Source organism: Centruroides sculpturatus, unplaced genomic scaffold (genome assembly GCF_000671375.1).
Source record: "Centruroides sculpturatus isolate CEXI.00-Female unplaced genomic scaffold, Cexi_2.0 scaffold572, whole genome shotgun sequence".
Classification (NCBI taxonomy): Eukaryota; Metazoa; Arthropoda; class Arachnida; order Scorpiones; family Buthidae; genus Centruroides; species Centruroides sculpturatus.
In genome coordinates, this window is record NW_019386150.1 from 328,048 (window position 1) to 349,291 (window position 21,244).

The 21,244-nt window shown below is 27.4% G+C and overlaps 1 protein-coding gene across 1 annotated transcript in view; it reads right to left on the bottom strand.

Moving 5' to 3' along the window:
* Nucleotides 1–21,244, bottom strand: part of LOC111613818 (transcription factor 4-like) — a 254,159-nt gene that overhangs the window by 75,778 nt on the left and 157,137 nt on the right. Inside the window, exon 10 of the mRNA XM_023355168.1 lies at nt 13,662–13,862. Within this exon, the coding sequence (XP_023210936.1) occupies nt 13,662–13,862 (201 nt within the window). The remainder of the gene's footprint in view (nt 1–13,661; nt 13,863–21,244) is intronic.

Below are 21,244 nucleotides of genomic sequence, written 5' to 3' on the forward strand. Positions count from 1 at the left end.
CTTCTACAAAAAAAAAAATACTTCATTCATATTCTAACATTTGCTTCAGAAATATGAATAATCAATCATCAGCAGGGAAAAGAGAATGTTGCATAGAGATGAAGGAAGTTTTTAAAAACAAAGCTTAGAAGAGTTTGTCTATATAGAATCAGAAATAAATATATGAGAGCTCAAAATTGGGATTTGCAAATATAAAATATCATTTGAAAGAATGTGGAAGAAATGGTTTAAACAAGTGAAAAAAAAATCATCCAAGATAATCTCCAAATTACTGATATTAAGTCAAGGAAGCAAGTGGATCAAATCAGATTTATAAATCAGGAATGGATAGAACTTGAGGAACATATAAGAAGAAAAAATTAAAGACTTCATTTCACTGAACTGATACTCTAATGAAACAATGTATGTGCAATAATAATCATTAAATCTATATAGAATTTGCCACAGTTTGTATAAAGGTGTTTGTCTCATAACTCTCAATTTTATGACTGACTATATGAGAAAATCAAATAATAAAATTCATCATATGTATATTAAAAAAACTTATCTATATTTACAATTTTAATACCACAGATTTCCAAAAAATAACATTTTATTTAATTTTTAATTTAATTATTCTAGTTAAAACCAAATGATATTTTGCATTGTTTTAAGTTCCCAAACTTATAAATTTGTTAAATTCATTTTCCTAATTAACTATACTATTCATTATTATAATTTTTTGTTTCATTGAGAACCAATGGATCTTGTTACACTTGCAGGTTTGCTCACAAGCAGTTACTTCTTTATCACCTAAAGCTATACTGCAGTGTAAATGTAGTATATACTTCTTCAATTCATATAATTTGTAGCATATTGTTGTTTTTGTTAAATTATAATGTCATCTTAGAAAAAGTCAAATACATACTATTCTATCCAAAGAAAACAAAACCTAAGAGTTTAAATATAAAAAAAAGCGATGAATATCAATGATGCAAAAATATACACACTTTAAAAATTCGAGTATAAAAAGTGACATCACAATCTTCTTGCTTTTCTAACAATGTTCATTTTTTTTCAAATATGCCTCATGAAAAAACTTTAGATTTAAAAAAAAACAGTCAAATTACAGCATTCTGATCAGCAGGAAAGAGTTATAAATATATAGAAAAATCTTAAACCAATTTATTGACATAATTCGGAATTTTGTGACAAAACAATGTCGCTATGGTATAAAAAATATGCGGGACATGGGAATGCTCAATCATCAGGATAAAGTTTTGAATTTCCAACTTCTTTTCATATGCCAGATCATGTGCACCAGAATGTAGCTGTGGTACCTCAGTAGTTATTCATTTCAATTTTTTTACACATAGAAAGCAATTTGTTAAAATATCAATAATTTTGTTTTAATTTACTAATTTAATTTATTTTATTATATATATATTTTTTATTCTTACACTAGAATGTAAAGATGGGCAAAAAACATGCTCCTAAAATAATGGCAGATTGTGCCACTGCCAGAAATTATAATTAGGTACATGGATCTGAAATGAATGTATCTCATCTCCCACAAAACAGGGCTCCATATCAAGTTGTTGCTTGCTATAAGTTACAACAACTAGTTACATATAGTTTTATGTCATACGGCCATCAAATCAAATGCAGAAAAAACACATTGTTTACAATGGGTTTGTTTTACAGCATGAGTTGTGTCTATTGACATTTTTGATAACTATCATGGCAAAAAAAAAAAAAATGCAAAGGATGTATTAAAAAATTAAAGTATCAGTTTGTAAAATCAACTGATATATCAGGAACATTTCCAACATTTGATATACTGGTATTGGTTATATCTCTAGTATTTTTAATATCTTCAATATTGGTTTTAAAAAATTTTTTGACAAAGTTTTCCACTAAAGAATTTTAAGCAATATTTAATGTAATTGTATAAATATTATAATTAAATAAATATTAGTATTTATACAATTAAACATAATAGAAGTATTAATTAAAGTTATTAAAGTTAAAAGCTAAATAATATGAAATAAACATGTAAATTATAGTCTATAATATATAGTGGAAACATAAATCAAAATTTCTAAATAAGATAGGGAAAAACACTGTCAACAGGTGTTAATTTAATAGTAAACACAAATATAAAAGTAGAAATTAGAAAGTATTACAGGCATTTTTGATAAATCAATTTATCTTCTTCAGGTAAAAATGGAACATTTTTTTTAAACTTTGTTCAAACTATTAAACAAATTATAGTCTTAGAAAGGCATTTAGAACAATTTCAATTTACAATTTATTTTAATCCAATTACAAATTTATTACAAAATTAAAAAGACTATAGTTTGAAGATTTAATATAAATATATGCTATTATGAACAGTTACATAAAAGCATAAAGTTTCATTGAGAACCAATGGATCTTGTTACACTTGCAAGTTTGCTCACAAGCAGTTACTTCTTTATCACCTAAAGCTATACTGCAGTGTAAATGTAGTATATACTTCTTCAATTCATATAATTTGTAGCATATTGCTGTTTTTGTTAAATTATAATGTCATCTTAGAAAAAGTCAAATACATACTATTCTATCCAAAGAAAACAAAACCTAAGAGTTTAAATATAAAAAAAAATGATGAATATCAATGATGCAAAAATATACATACTTTAAAAATTTGAGTATAAAAAGTGACGTCACAATCTTCTTGCTTTTCTAACAGTGTTCATTTTTTTTTCAAATATGCCTCATGAAAAAACTTTAGATTTTAAAAAAAACAGTCAAATTACAGCATTCTGATCAGCAGGAAAGAGATATAAATATATAGAAAAATCTTAAACCAATTTATTGACATAATTCGGAATTTTGTGACAAAACAATGTCGCTATGGTATAAAAAATATGCGGGACATGGGAATGCTCAATCATCAGGATAAAGTTTTGAATTTCCAACTTCTTTTCATATGCCAGATCATGTGCACCAGAATGTAGCTGTGGTACCTCAGTAGTTATTCATTTCAATTTTTTTACACATAGAAAGCAATTTGTTAAAATATCAATAATTTTGTTTTAATTTACTAATTTAATTTATTTTATTATATATATATTTTTTATTCTTACACTAGAATGTAAAGATGGCAAAAAAACATGCTCCTAAAATAATGGCAGATTGTGCCACTGCCAGAAATTATAATTAGGTACATGGATCTGAAATGAATGTATCTCATCTCCCACAAAACAGGGCTCCATATCAAGTTGTTGCTTGCTATAAGTTACAACAACTAGTTACATATAGTTTTATGTCATACGGCCATCAAATCAAATGCAGAAAAAACACATTGTTTACAATGGGTTTGTTTTACAGCATGAGTTGTGTCTATTGACATTTTTGATAACTATCATGGCAAAAAAAAAAAAATGCAAAGGATGTATTAAAAAATTAAAGTATCAGTTTGTAAAATCAACTGATATATCAGGAACATTTCCAACATTTGATATACTGGTATTGGTTATATCTCTAGTATTTTTAATATCTTCAATATTGGTTTTAAAAAATTTTTTGACAAAGTTTTCCACTAAAGAATTTTAAGCAATATTTAATGTAATTGTATAAATATTATAATTAAATAAATATTAGTATTTATACAATTAAACATAATAGAAGTATTAATTAAAGTTATTAAAGTTAAAAGCTAAATAATATGAAATAAACATGTAAATTATAGTCTATAATATATAGTGAAAACATAAATCAAAATTTCTAAATAAGATAGGGAAAAACACTGTCAACAGGTGTTAATTTAATAGTAAACACAAATATAAAAGTAGAAATTAGAAAGTATTACAGGCATTTTTAATAAATCAATTTATCTTCTTCAGGTAAAAATGGAACATTTTTTTTAAACTTTGTTCAAACTATTAAACAAATTATAGTCTTAGAAAGGCATTTAGAACAATTTCAATTTACAATTTATTTTAATCCAATTACAAATTTATTACAAAATTAAAAAGACTATAGTTTGAAGATTTAATATAAATATATGCTATTATGAACAGTTACATAAAAGCATAAAATTATTATTATTATTTAAAATACATTACAAAAGTAAAGTAACATGTAAGAATAACAAATTATTATTATTTATACCAAACAAGGATAATATTTAGAGATTAGTGTACTAAAATTATACTTAAATTTAAGATATATAAGAACATGTTTGTAGAATGAAAAATTATTTTAATCTATACATATAAAATGCTAATGAGAGTTTGTTTCCCAAACTCTTCCTAAATTTCTTGGCAAACTTGAACAAATTAGGTGTCAATAGATAAAAGTGGGTCTGCAGATGTGCAATAAGCTTTTTGTTTTTGGATCCAATGTTTCAGAGATATTGGGGTCCACATTTTTTTGAAATTTTCCATTATTTTGTTAATAAGAAATTTTTAGCATCATCAAAATTTTGTAACAATTCAATGTCAGGTTCACTGAATTGTTAGCCAGTAGGACATGGCCAAGAAAAGTTTGGTTATATTGGATTTACCACCTTAAATGTGGTATACAAAGAAATTTTGTAATTCATTTTTTTGTAGTTAGTGTGAATACATTTCACCTAGTCCAGACTATGAGTACCTTTTGATATACATTAAATTTCAATTTTTAATTCTAAATTAAGTTTTTCTTTTTGATGACTGGTTGCCTGCTAATAGTGTCATAATACCAGTCTTAACAAACTGGTACTTTTATACTTGAGTGTACCATTAAATTAACACCCACAGAAAATATAATTTTTATTCAATATATAAACAATAAATCCAAAAACCCAATTTATTAAATTAGCCTTATTATAGTCCAATAATGTGGCAGATTGGCATTTATTCAATTTACCCTATATTTACCATAATTTACTGATAGATAAATAAAGTAATCTAATATACATTAAGAAGAAAGTTTGTTAGTTTGTTTTTTTTTATATGTTTTGATACTGTTTAAGCAAATGCAAAGAAACTTTTCAGGAACCAGCCTCTTATCCAGAAGAAAGTCTATGACTATTTTTGATTGAATTGATTTCAACCTCTGCCACATCAGGCTGCCTTTCTATCTGACTAGTAGGATGATGACATTCAAATAGGAAAATTACGTAAAATGAAGTTACCATCAAGTACAAAATATTCTCTTAGGGGATTTCAAGGTGCAAAGTTTAAATATTTGCTCCATTTTTTGAAAAATTTGATTCATTAACTGATTACCATTTCACATTTGGCTGTGAATGATACAGTACAACAAAATTAACATTAGGCAAAATTTGAATGTCTTGAATTATCTTCTCATGCTACAGAAATCAAAGACTATTTTCTGTTGAAAAACATCAATTCTGTCTACCTGACCAACATTTAAGTATAGCATTCTTAGTAAGCACAATTAATGTACTCAGAGGTACATGAATTGTTAATCTTTGGTCCATTTGCCTAAAAATCTGATTGTTCATTGTGTTGCAATTTTCAGATTGCTGACCTATACATTCCCACTGCCATCCATTCATCTGGCCTTTGTCAATCTCAAGAACACAGTTAGATAAATGAAAACCAAGGCCAGATATGAAAAGGTTAGCAGCTAGAAGTGTCAATTAACTATATATGAACTTCCAATCTAGAATGGAAGTCATGTAATATTTTTAAATTAGGAGCTAATTAAAAGTTGCAACCTAGTATTGTGACGATATCTATTTATCTATCAAAGGGAAGGCTGATCAGCTGCACCCAGTGGGAAGGGAAGGGAAAAAGGAGGAGGAAAAAGGAAGGGAAGAAAGGTGAAAAGCAAGAGATCCATGAGCACCGGGTCCATTTATTAAACCATATATTTAATTTCGTTAAGTTCTGCACAGGAGTAAATAAATAATAGGATTTACATTAAGAACTAAAATTACATATGTAATGTCCATATATACAGGAAAAAAAAAAACAGAGAATGCTTAATCAACATTAGTTGAATTATTATTGCAGTGTCTTAGTGGGAACAAAAGTTCCCTTGAGCATAAGGGTGGTTGGGTTGTTGCTATTATTGTGATAATATCACAATAACATACATTCAATGTTTTGTTTTCACTTTTGATATATTTTAAAAAAAGATTAATTTTCTTTTTCAGAGTAGATTTTTGTCAATTTTATTCTTTGGTTACATTTTCTTTTTTCTCATTATAATTTAACACTTCATAATGAAAATGACAATGATAGGCTAAAATAACCAAAATCTTAATATGATTTTCATTTTAATGTTTGTTGTTCTTACTTTTTGTCCAGACAATGCCAGGCACATCTGGTAGTTTACCATATTTTTTTGCAGATAACCTGTGCATCTTCAGTTAAAAACTGAATTTGAAATAAGGAACTGACTATAAAATGGGTCAAGCTAATTTCACAATCTTGCAACTTCCAATTTATTATGAATTTCTTAAAACAATTTTTCATTTGTATAAAATAAAGTCACTATGCATATCTTTAGAAAATGTAAAATTTTTCTGTGATGCAGATATATTCATCTATCATTACAAAATTTTCCATCATCATCAAAGGAATTTACAAGTATACAGATATAAACATGTAAATAATTATAGCCAATTATTTATGGCAGTTATGAATGTCTATTTGCTATACATTGGGTTTCAGTTGGTGTTTATATTTGTGTATCTATGACTTGCTGGGTATGCAATGGCTGACTGAGTGCCTTGAGTGAATGTTTCTGGACGAGGGCACAATTGTGTTCTCAGTTGGCACTAATAAACGACAATGGTTATATCTTAAGCTTTTATATACTGGAAGAGGAGATGATCAGACCAGAGGTCCTGGTAGAGTAACTGGTAACGCATTAGCACAGTAAGCAAAAGTTGCAGGTTAGAGCCCTGCTTCAGGCCAATTTAATTAAATATTATAATCATTAATTTTAATACGAAATGTTGCCTAACACTTCCCTCTAATGTCAAATTCATTTGTAATTCAAAATAATTACAGTGATGCCTCGTATAACGTACTTAATCCATTCCAGGTGCACGTCCGTTAAGTGAAAAGTCTGTTATACGAAACGCATTTTTCCATAGAAATACATGTTAAAACATATAATTTGTTCCACAGCATAAAATAACCGTACTGTACCATAAAAAAAATTAAAATGGCGCAGTCACCAATTATGCTGGGTAGTCAGATGTTGTGAGAAAGAGGTGGAGGAACACTTTCTTCACACATTCATAGAGATACAGACTTTTTACACATTGCAGCAGGTCTCTTTTTATTGTTTTTTAATCAAAGTCAGATTCAGGAGAGGCTACCGGTGCTTGCAGGGTCATCTCCTCTTGTCCCATTCTGTTTTTTGGCAGCTGGCTTCTTGAAAAACATGTCCAAGGTGGTCTGTTCTCTCTTCTTCAACACTTGTCGGAAATGACAGGCAAGAGTGTCATTGTAGAGATCATTGATCCTGTTGGCCTCAACTGTGTTTGGATAATGAGTGTTGGTAAACTCCTGAACCTCTCCCCATTTGACAAGGAAGTTTTTGTCAACTTTCACTCCTTCTGATGATTTCTTGCTTTGTTTCAATTGAAATCACCTTTCTGTTTTTTTAGAAGCCTTGATTTGCACAACACTTGAATAAATGTAAATACCCTGCACTGAGGTGATGTACGTAATAAACAAGGGAGCAAGCTGAATCCCAACGGGAGCTCTGTACTTCAGATATACTAATAATTCTAATATATTATAAAAATAGCAGATTGTCATTAGCAACAGCAAAAGAGTGGAAACATCATTCGTACTTGTTTGCAGAAAGACCGTTGTTCACAGCCAGTCCATTGCAAAAAATCGACACACCTGAACCAATTACGGTGTGATCATGCAAAAGATCGGAAAACAAACGTTTTCGAACCCAGAAGGTTCGAAAACAAAACGTGTAGTAGTTCCGGTGTGATAGATAGTGAATTTATTTGCCAGTCCATTGCTCGAGTCATGTAACAGCCAAACAGAAAGTCCGTTGTTTGCAGCATCCATTATTCAAGGCGTATGTTATATGAGGCACCACTGTATTTCCTAATTATAGCCCAATTATTTACGGCAGTTGTGGATGTCTATTTACAGGTTTCAGTCTTCTCCTCTTCATCTGTGTTTGTCAATCCATGCTTTAATCAATATTGTTATACATTCCTATATGCTTTCTAAAGATGGAATAAATTCTAATTGATCTCATGTAGAGTTTTAATTTACTCTTTTTCTAAAAGCTTCATAGAAGCTTTTTTTATATAATTCAGCCTCCACAAAACTATAGTTGAATTATTGACTTTCTAACATGTGTCAGTGAACATATAAATTGTATTATCAACATTAAATCTCTGTGAAGTGCATTTAGCTTTACTTGTGAAAAAGAAAAATTAAAGTTTTAGATTCATAGTAGATTATAAAACACTATTATTTATGAGGAAACAAATGTAGAGCATTGTTGGCTTTTGCAAAAGCAACATTATACAGAAGAAACTTTCTTAGAAACAAATCATAAGCATGGCCAAGGTCTTACATCATTAAACTGCCCATTGAGCAATGTATGGATATCTCCATTGAAACAACTAGTTACAATAAAATAAATTTGATAAACATTTTAGAATGTTATATGGATAACACTAAATTAAAACTGTTAATAATTATTTTCAAATGGAAGACAATTCCAAAAGACTTGTTTTCTAATAAATGAAACAGAAAATGGTTAGATGAATGCAAATGAACTGATCATGTGCTTGTAGTGGATTTAAGGGAAAAAAAGTTATTTTTTTGTTAGCTGTTATTTCTTCTAGAATGATAAAAATTCTACAGTGTCTGACATTTCAGTAAATAAAATATTTGAAGACAAAGTGCATCAACATTGGAAATATTGGATGACCAATAGTTATCATACACATGTATGAAGACTGAAAAGATGAGAAAAGTTAGAAGTACAGAAGTTCCTAAGTGGATGCTACTCATGATGTGAGTATAAAGTGGCAGAATTTAGCTATTGCAAGTACAAAATTACTATTTATTCTGACAAGGAAAATGACAACAAATTGGATAATGATGAAATGCAAAGGTGACGTCAAGATATTATGGAACTTTTTCATTCAGATCATCAGGAACCTAAAAGATTTCAGTTACAATATGAAACTATTCACAATATTAAAATTAGTGTGTACTTCCTCTGAATATAATACAGTATATACATATTTGTTTAAAAATAAATTTTTTGTATCTTGTTACAGTGTCTTACTTATTGGGCTACAATTTGAAAAAATTCTAGACCTATAAATTCCCACTGTTGTCCACCCACCTGTCATTTCTTAATCTTCAGAACAGAGTTAGATAGGAAAAAGACGAGACCAGTTATAGAAAGCTTAGGGAGAGGAGGCCCTGATTAACTATATATGAACTTCCAATGCAAACCGAAAGTCACGTTATTTTAATTCAGAAATTTTTCCCTGAAAGATGTTAGATAGATGACTGGCATAACTCTATTGTTAAAGGAAAATTATGATCTACAGGGGCAAGCCACTACTAATTTGAGATGGCAAGCATATATTTTAAATTAAATAAGTTAAAAATATGATTAAAAATTGCATCCCAGCATTGTGACAATGTCACAATAAATAATTGCTAGTTTCTTTCTAATTAGTTTTATAGTCTCTCCAATTAAACTTTTTTATCTATTGATACTGATAACATTTGAAAATATATATTGATACTAACTTTGACACTTATATAGTTTAGAAAGCTCTATCTCAACCATTCTTTTTTTTTCAATCACTACTTGTATAATTACATATACAATAAACTGTTAATGGCAGTGTAACTGGGGGGAGGGATAGAATGAGAGTACTTTCTAAACTGCATACTGTTAAATGTTATGTTTTCAAAATCATTTCAGAGAGGTAATGTAAAGGTTTTATTATGGTTCCAGAAACTTTTTAAACTTATAACCATCTGCATAAAAATATAATATAGAATACAGTTAAGAAAAATTTCTAGCTAAACTTTTACAGATATTGAATAATTAATTAGATACCCATCATTTTAAAGATGAGTATTTAAATATCAAACTTACAATATCTGCTGAATATAAAACAAACTGGTAAGTGCATAATTTAAAAAAAAAAAAAAACAATAAGAACATACATTTTCAAATTCTATGTAAGTAATATAAAGCATATATACTAATAATAGTCTTTTTTATATTATTACAACATATGGATAAAAAGTAATAAATTTTGAGTAATTAGCATTTTATATAACAAGAAATAGTGTTATCAATTTTGAACATATTTTAATGTTATCATCACTTAGATGTTATGTTTGAAATAAAAGTCTAATTTTTTTCAAATATATTATTTATAATTTTATACTTTTTGATCATATGACTTTAAATTTCCATTTTTTATTATTATTATTAACTAAAATATGTATATATAAAATAATTATTAAAACATAGACAGCAGCATTAGATATAAATTTGTTTTAGTCATGCTTATTAAAACACAGCCTCCAAATGATGATATGTAATATTAAAATATGTTTAAAGTTTTCAATAATGTTTTGTTACAAAGATAAGGGACAATAACTTTAAAAATATTTTTTCTGCATGATAGAAACACAAGGCTGTTATATTTGTACTATATTATCTTATACACACTTTGAAAATATAGATTATGTTACTTGTTCTCAAATTATATTTGGTTAAGAAATCTATAAATAAAACTAATCTTATTAGAAAGTTTCAGTTAAAAATTTTTTTTAATACTAGCTAAAGGACAATATCAAAAAGTAATAGAATATTAAAGAATTTAACTTCAATATCCGTTTAAGAACTGTTATAAGAAATTCTCAAGAAAAAATTAAATTTCAATTTATCATAAAAGGCTATAAAACTTGGCATCATCATTGTAAATAAATAAATAACTGCTAATTTCAGGAAGCCAACTTTCATTAATTAAAAGAAATGTTTTGGTCAAGCTTACAACCTTATATTTAACAGTGTTAAAATAATATCACCAAACAATTGCATAAATAATTGGGCTATAACTCTGCTAATTTTTAAAAAATACAAAGAAATAATACAGTTCCATTTAATACAATTTTGAAATACGTTCGAATGCCAGTTCACCTGAGGATGACCTATTCCATTAGGCTGAAAACATTTTAAATAAAGTATTCTCACCGATAGAATGTGTTAAATGTTTTATTAAATACAAAGAAGTATGCTACTACAGGTAGACATTAAGAGCCATCTCTTAACTAAATTAATAATTATAATTTGAATAATTTTATCAAATTATTTAGAACCATCTGGAAGAAATGAACTGACCCAGGGTAGGGCTTGAACCCGCAACCTCCACTTGCTATGAGGTGTGCTTGCCAGTTGCACCACCTGGACCCTGAGTGAACCTTTGCTTCCAGTGTATTTAAATTTAGATATAACCTTATGCAGTTAATCACAGCACCAACTGGGGACAACTCCTATGCCCACAGCCAAAGTACTGTACATCTCCACAATGGCACTCAGCCAGCTAATGTTTAACCCAACTAGGTATACATACATACAGTAAGACCTCACTTAACACTGATTTGATATAATGCCATCTGCTCGAAACCTAAAAAAAAGCTCAAGATTTATGCCGATTTAAATTATCGCGGCATTTCATTGGTTTGTACATAATATGATTATCTATGAACACGAACCAATCAGGAAAAGTTGGTAAAAAGGCGTACTTTCTTTAAATCTATGTTTGTTTTGGAAAAAATATAACATCACGAATGCATAGGCAATATCGGCTTCACTTGGCAAGATTTAACTGATAAATGCACAAACGAAGTGTGGAAGAAGTTATGGCTGAAGGTATCCAAGAATTCTCAATGAGAAGAGTCTATTGGTGTATAGTTAGGTTGATCAAACTCAACCAAATTGATACAGCAGGACTAAGAGATATAGACGAACAGGATATTGAGGAGTTACTGCAGGTTTCTAGTGAGAGGCTTATCAACAAAGGCCTTCAAAAACTGGGAGAACAAGGAATCCATGTAGAACTGGAAAATAGTGATTCTGAAAATGAAGAACCTAAAGAATTTCTCTACAGATTTCCTTAGTAAAAGTTTGGTAACGATAACTGAAATCATTGATCAAATTGCATATGTAGCAAATGATCCAGATTTTGAAAGGAATACAAAAGTAAAATGAGGTGTTTTTGACATGATCTTCTGCTACTGACATTTGCTTAAGGAAAGAAAAAAGCAATAAATGAAACTTCACAACTTTATTGCAAAAAACAAGAATTTCAGAAAACTCAGAATGTTCATCACAAAAAATGAACTATTAATATATAAAAAATGAACTAATTAATATATTATTATACATTTCTGTGTGTTTGTGTTATTTAACATATATTATTATACCAATTAATATAAAAATAACTTAAATTTAAAGTAAAATTTTTTATTTTACTTTAATTTTAAGTTAAGTCACATGTTCCCCTATCCCTATTTACTCTGTTAAAATAACCTCATTTAACAGTGAAACAGTGTTAAAATAACCTCATTTAACACTGTTTCATTTAGCGCTTTGTCATCTAGGAACGCATCTCTACGTTAAGCTAGGTCTTACTGTATATTATAAGTATAACAAACATCTCAAAACCTGCCGGATATGTATATCACCAAACGATCACCTAAATAATCAGGCTATAACTCTGCTAATTTTTAAATAATACAAAGTAATTTACTACTCTGCTGCTTACCACTAATTAGTGCAGGGTTTCGGGATGTTTGATTAAAATAATATACCATAAAAATTACAAATTAGAACATATTCAAAATTAGTATTCTGAACAGGTTTTGTTTATGATATTATTTTACTTTCATTTTATTTGTATTATTTATTTTATTTCACATGTTATATTGCATTTGTTTCAAATTCAAAATTGTAACTATAATACTAATTTTGTTAAATATATGACTGTAAGCTGATGATAATCAGATTTTGATCAAAAACATCTCTTTTAATTAATAAAAGATGACTTCCTGAAATTAGCAGTTATTTATTTATTTAATGTCAGGTTATTTTATCTTTACAGAAACAGTCGTTTTTCTGCATAAAACTATTATGTTTTCAGCACTGTGTAAAGGAAATTGTGTATACATAATTAATAGTTTACAATCATTTTTAACTAAATATAAAAGTTATTTTGAATTANAATTTCTCTACAGATTTCCTTAGTAAAAGTTTGGTAACGATAACTGAAATCATTGATCAAATTGCATATGTAGCAAATGATCCAGATTTTGAAAGGAGTGCAGAAGCAAAACGAAGCGTTTTGGATGAGATCTCCCGTACTGACATTTGCTTAAGGAAAGAAAAAAGCAATAAATGAAACTTCACAACTTTATTGCAAAACATCAAAAATTTCAGAAAAGTCAAAACCTTCGTCACAAAAAACGAAGTTTACATTTCTGTGTGCATGTGATTATCTGTTACGACTGTTAAATTTCAAATAAAATAAAAATTAAAATAATGCATTTAAGTTTTCAATGCAATAATTAGACAAGGTTAATAATTTGAACTAAAATCAAATATTCTATTTACTGTATAACAAAACTTTTCAAAATTATTTCTTAACTAACCACATGTGTTTCCAGTGGACTCAATGCAACTGATGAAGGATATGCCTGAGCTCCTAAAAGTCCATTTGTAGGACCAGTCACAGGATTTATTTCAACTGAGGGTGGTGGAGGCACAGTTTGAAGCACAGGGCCTTCTGCATGATTACGAAGTATATTAATTGCATCATCCAGCCTTTCTTCCATCACACCTCTTGATTGTTGCTTTAATTAATAAGCACATAATTTAAATATTAATTCTTTAATTTTGTAATTAAAAAAAATAAATACTTTTATATGAAAATAAAATTTAAGAAAAAACAACTATCTTATAAACATAAATAATAATAAAAGACAAAAGGATTAAATAAAAATCATATTTTTGTTGTTTTAATTTCAAATAAAATACTCAGTTGGCTAAATTACTAAATTTAATTATTATCAAATGTTAAATAATTAAAAATTTATTAAAATTTTATTAACTATTCATTTAACAATTTTATATACATATAAGATGATCAAACAAAAGTACAATTTGTGAAAAGTTAGCAGGATAAGTTTGGCAACAACATGAACCAACTGTTCTTGTTGCACAGTTGGCACCACAAAGTCTCACAAAGTCTAACTTGCAAAACTGTCAAACTCATCACACTACTACTCGCAAGTTCTATTTTCATTTGATCATTCTATTTAAATAAATGACACTAATTATTATTATTATAATTACAGCTGAAATATACAAGACTATAAGTAATGTGTTTAGGTAATAAATCATTATTTCTAATTAATATTAATTTCAGTATATTTATTTAAAAATAAAAAATATCAATGAAACAAACTTATACAATTTAGTTACTTTTAGTTTTCATTTTAGAATTCTGAAGTTTTAACAAAACTAAATATTTTAAATAAAGGATTTAAAAGCAAACATAATAAAACTGTAGTGTAATTTTCTTCATACAATGACAATCATATTAGATGTGACTTAATTTATTTTATAGTATAAATTGTCAGTAACTTATTTTCTGATAATAAATACTCTACAGATACTGATCTGTAAATTATTTTTTTTCATCACAAAATATTGAAATAATAACTATGCTGTTCAAACATATAACAAATCATAATTGAGGACAAAATTTGTAAAGTCAAAAATATATTGGCTGAAATGTTTAATGTGAAAAAATGCAGATAAACAATACTTTGAAGAATAAACAAACTTTTTAAAATAGTGGAAAACCCATAAATTGTATAGAAACATAAGATTTTTGTACAAATAATTGTTGACTTAAATTTTGTAACTAACAATATTACTTTCAAGTCTAGTCATAGAGAAACTGAAGATATGGATAGTGAGTTGTATGAAAACTGGAAGAGGTGACTTGCATTAATTCTGGCCACATTTGAAGATTGAAGCATTTATAACACAAACAAATCTTTTTCATGCTGTGTAAGGAGTCGATTTGACCCATTTTTTATTTTGTTTGGAGATAATTTTTAGTTCATTTTTATTATTTATGTTTGGGGGCTTTTATTTTGTTAAGGATAAACATCCAATAAACTACCACACCTCCATGGACAACATTCTAAAGTGAAATGAAATTCACCTTACCAAGACAACTGCCAAGGGCAAATCGAATGCATCATCAACCCAGAAATGACATATCATAGGGAGACTTCTGAATGAAGTTAAATGAATGATCTCCCACACCAAATTGTTATAAAAACACAGAAATAATTAAAAGAAGAGCATTATGTGGGGGTAATGACACACAGAAAAAAGTTGCCAGAAATAAATCACATTGTTAACTATAATTCTGTAAACAGGGACGAGTGGGCATAACACTGTGACATCACCATTTCCAGCACTATAAAAAGAGAGATGAATGGAGAACTGACAAACTGAAGCTAAGTATTGAACAATGTTTAGAAAAAAACAAAAGACTTTAAGTTAGATCTAGCAGAAGTTTTGTAGTGATGATGTTTAGGCAAGTTAGACCTTTTTTTGTGAATCTTGTAAATAGTATATTTTTTGTATTTGTTGGATATTGTGGAGACAGTTTAAGACAAATTCTAAGTTAATTTTAGGTTTCAAGTGTCTGGAAGTTTTGTACAGTACATACTATTTGTTTTTGGTTTTGGTAAAGTATTGTTAAATTTTGTAATAAAAGAAAGAAAAAACATACTAAGTGCGGCATTATGTTTTTTTTTATTTTCACTAACACTTTCAACTTATATTCATCATCTTCAGACGAACAAGATATTTATTCCATTTATGTTAGAATATTGTGTTCTATATTTTAAATCTTGCTCACCTGAAAATAAATATAAGTTAGATAAAAGTGCTAATGAAAATAAAAAAACTGTTAACACTGAACTCAGTGTGTTTTTATTTCCTTTTATGTGATATTTGACATGAGAATTCAAACTGTATTGTGAATTTTATAACTTGTACAGTTTGTTTTTTTCTAACTTATTTCAAATTCTTACTAATAAAAAAAATTGTAAATGATTGGTCGTAGAATGATAAATTCTTTTTTTTTAATGAATTTATTATATTTTATTTATTTTGAATTTTGCTACAATAATTGAGATCAATTGCCCATATTCATTTGTTTTGCCCATTTTAAAAATCCAGGTCTGGCACTGACCTACTGTGGATTTTATTTTTAATTTATGTGACACCATACATTAGGTAATTCCAGGCTTCAAAAACATTTAGATGTTACACCATTACCAACAAAAAGTTTTACAAAAATGCCATAAGAATATGAAGGGGAGAAAAATCAAAAGAACAGTTAACAGTTTTTTTATGATAATGCTGCTGGTAAAAAGGAAAAATTCTTGGAGAATTGGAAATCTCGGTGACTATGGTAGTTTAAAAAATGTGAATATAAGTAAAATGGCTTTAACTTGGAAGTTAAATAGAAAAGCATAAATTGCATAGGCAATTTTCAAAGAATGCCTGGTGAAGTTTAATAAGAAAATCAGCATCTATCAAAGAAATGTCATCTTAATTTTGGATAATGCTCCATGTCTCATTAATCAAAGTTACATAGTGTAAAATTTAAGGTTTTACTATCAAACACAATAACCAGACTCCCAACCTTTGGATCATGACATTATTCAATGCTTCAAACTGAAAACTACAATTTTATCTTAAGGACACTCATATGCTAAATCAGACTCAAAAAGTACTTCAGAACTGGCAAAAAAAACCATTACAGAATGTGACAACATTTCATGGTTATCATCATCTTGGAATAATGTGGAAGTTCAATCAATTGTGGCACATTTTCAAGATTTAAGATAAAAATGACTCTAGACCAGTGTTTTTCAACTTTTTCTTCTAAAAATGATACTTTATAATTTTTTCTTGTGGCACACTTACTTTATCAATATAGATGTATTGTGCTTTTAGTATAACACATAAGATGCATTATAGCATTGCTCATCACTGTATTTCATAGCACCTTTGAAGTGTATCTTTAGCACCCTAGTGTACCTACTGTAAACACTGATTCTACACAGAAAAAAAAATCTTTTGAGATAACAAAAGTGGCTCAGATAGACTACAATTCCAGAGCCTCTGAATATAAAACAGTACTTAAATGTTAACCAAATGCCACGCAGGTCAAAAAAATTGGGAGGGTTGTGTACAGGACATAATTGCAATCATTTAAGGCATGAATCAGTCTTTGTATTATTAGAGGAAGGATAAGATGAAAATGCCCAAACATCACATCGCATTACCAATTTTGGCATTCATGTGCTACTGTTATCCCTCCCCTACATGGCTGCACACCCCCACTACCCACCATTTTAAATACGAACATAAACCTTCTATCCAACAAAATTTTAAATTGTGAGACATTTATAGTTTACAAGATATAATCATGACAAATCTTGCCATTTGATTGATTGCTCCAATTTTTGTAGACCTCCCTATACTGAAACGAATTTAAAGACATGTTTGGATCAAAAGGAAGTGAGAGTGACAGATGAACTCCATGGTATTTGTAGATTCCCTGACTTTCCAGGTCTGTACGGATCCTGTGTATGGCTTAAAGTTTTGTTTTTGTACATTTTAAACATTTATTTATTTATTTATTTGCTAATACAAAAAAGAATTTTTCACATTTTTTTATTATACGATTTTCATTGTTAAAAAAACATGTTTTAAACATGATCTCCATTAAGGTTCACTCTCTCCCTAAGCAACCAATTTTCAACATAACTTTATTAGGAAAAAATGCTAAATTCAAGAGCCAAAACAAAGTTTTTATTTAGCTATGTTTTCATTCTCTAAAAAAAATATCCTTAGCTGGAAAATTTCTTGAACTGCTTTAGAAAAAGTACATTAAATAGAATTTTACCAGAACAAAAATGGATGATTTAGGAAAGTTTTACTGTTTAATAAGTTCCATCATTTTTCATTTAAAGTGTGTTAAGCATTGTATGAAGAAATTAAAGAAATTAAAATAATCAATTTATTTTATACAACCAATAAAATTTTAAATGAAAATAATTGACACAGTAGATAACTCAAAACTCATTAATAATTTAGATAGATGAAAAAATTAAGTTTTTTAAAGACACAAATAAGCATAGTAATATTACAAAGGGAATGCTTTAATACAAATAATTAAATGAAGGCCATTAGTACCAAGGATAGTCTTTAATCTAGAAACTACTAAAAATCCCTAAATTACTGTTTCAGTTAAACTGTAATCACTACAAAAATTTTTCAATATGAACTTAACAAGAAAATATTGTTCCAAATACTTTTAGTATTAGTTTTCCAGGAAAATATAAACAATGCATGTGAATTAAAATTTTTTTGTCGTTAAGATCATAAAAAATTTATAAAATTTTCTTTTCAGTCCAATTACAAATTATATTTTATATATTTTAAATGAAAACATATATTATAAGGAAGTTTTTGGAAGAAAAGAAAGAAATTTGATTTAAGAAAATAAAATTTTATGCAATAATTTGCACATTAAATTTCCAATTTTACAATTTAAATCATAGTAATAATGAAACAGCTTAAAAAATTATAATTTAGTCTATATTCAGGTCAGAGCTTAAACAAATCTTTTTATATGTAAATGTTTACTAAAATCTTTTGAAAACTTTCTAACCAATGTATATTCCTCATACATTTTTAAAGAAATGGAGCATATCAAATTTACTATTTATGCAAATAATGTAACTGAAAATTTAGTCTGATAATCTTCAATCATAGAGATCATATCTTCAAATTATTTCTAAAAGTTTAACTAAACAGATAATAATGCATATAATAATATAATCGAAAATTAGCATAAAACTTTATATAAGAGATAAAATGCCTAAATTAAAAAATAAATTTTCTGAATTTCATCAGAAATATGTTACCACATCTGGAAAACCAAAACATTTTGTTATTTGGACAGATTCTATAGATGATATAAGACAACGATTCTTAACCTGAATACATGTGCTCCAGAGATGCAAGACATCTTTCCTGGAGATGAAAGAATTTGTATTGGAGATATTTAAAAAGTATGTAAGTATAATGTAAAAAGTACATATTTAAGTGTATCCACTTATAGCCAAGTGGAAAAAAACCACTAAACACCGATAGCTGATCATGGATTCAGGCCTGACGAACAGGCAGGCCATGTAGTTTCTTAGGTTTTCTTCTTGTGTTTAACACCTAAATAAGAGACAGTTTCCCTTACAAAGTCTTCCCAGCAGGTATCTTCCTGGTACAATGCCTTATCTCATCAAACAAACATATTTAATTAGTAATAGAAATAAAGTTAAGAGTTTATAATAAAATATTTATTGAAAAATTGCAATTATTTACATTAATATGACTTTAAACTCTTACTTCTTTCTTTAATCAAACTTTATAAATTTTTTTAGCTTTTTCATTGGGAATAAAATCTTTCATTAAAGTAAAATCTTATTGAAAATGTATAATAATGCATTTTTCTATTATAAATCCAAACTCAATCTCTAAAACAATATCTTTCTTTAAAACATTTTAAATTTAATAAAAAACAATTATATTTTTAAAATTTAAACTTTAGTGGCTTTATTTGTAATAAAAACAAATATTACAAGAAGCATATCATTAATTTCACAATATAAATTAATACGCATTTTTTTCTTTAAAACTCAAGAAATTTCAACATTCACATTCACAGATCCAAGAGGATTGTAAACCACAGGTTGGGAAACCTGAATTATCTCAGATACCCACATTTTCTACATGTTCAGCACTAGCAATCCTTGAATGTTTTTTTAGATCATCATGACAAAGAACTACTTATTTATTTCATTATTGATTACGAATAAAACTACCATAATTAACAAGTCATTTACAATTTTTAACATAATAAAATAAAAGTGATTTTCAGTTAACAAAGTGTACTAAACTTGATATAAGAAATAAATAATAACCAACTGTAAATGATTATTATTAATTAAAATTTTTATTACTTACAAATTTTTTTACAACTTTTTTATAAGATATAATTTTTTTTAATAAACATTTATTAACTCATTTTAAGTAAACAAAATGAGTAGTGATAAAGAAGAGGAAAAAACTTTTAATTTTATATGCTCTAATAGCGCTGTAGAATAGTTTTATAGATTATTAGTATTTAAAACATTATAGAATATTGATATTTAACCCTATTTGTGTTCCATTTTTTGCCTGATAATGATAAAATTGTTTTACAAAAAACACAGGTCAAAATTTTAAGTTATAATGCATTTTTGTTTATTTTTTCCAGTTATTAAAGTAACACCACAGGACAATTTTTCTTTTTTTATCTACTGTAGTTAATAAATCATGTAAAATTGCAATGCACTACTAAATTGCAAACATCACAACATTAGCATTGTTAATTAGCAAACATTAGCATGTTTAATGGTCACAAAAAAAATTAATAAATATAAAGTAATATAGATAAAATTTATATAAAACCATCTTAAAAGGTAAAAAAACCACATTCTTCTAGTTACAATCTGCTTGCTAGATTTTTAAAAGATAATTAAACAAACTCATAAATGATGTTATGCTATCAATGATAACAAAAGAAACTGAATAACTTATTCTTAAATCTTTCATTCTCCAGTAACAATATTCCTTGATGTTTCATCTAAATAAATTCCAATTGTTAGATTAGTTGTTAATAGATGAAATAAAATGGTCTAAGTGATAAACAAGTGTTACGTGACAATAAAGAACAGTTATTAAACAGCTGCAGTTATAATCTACATAACTATAAATAGGTTATTTTTATATTTTATATAAATAGAATAAATTTTCCATTAATATTACTGAAAATATTAACCAAAATAAGAACTTCATTATTCTAGCCAAATCCATGCTATCTGGCAGCAAAAATTCTGATATAAACAGGACAAGACAAGTAATCTGTTTTAAGAATTTAGGGTGACTGAAATGCATCAAAATATTTCTCATGCATCACACAACAACTAGACAGAAATATAAAACATTATCTTTTCATCATTTCTCCAAAAGAAAAAAAAACAAGAAACACTTAAATTACATAAGTTCTTTATTGAAATGGTTTCACAGTAAATTT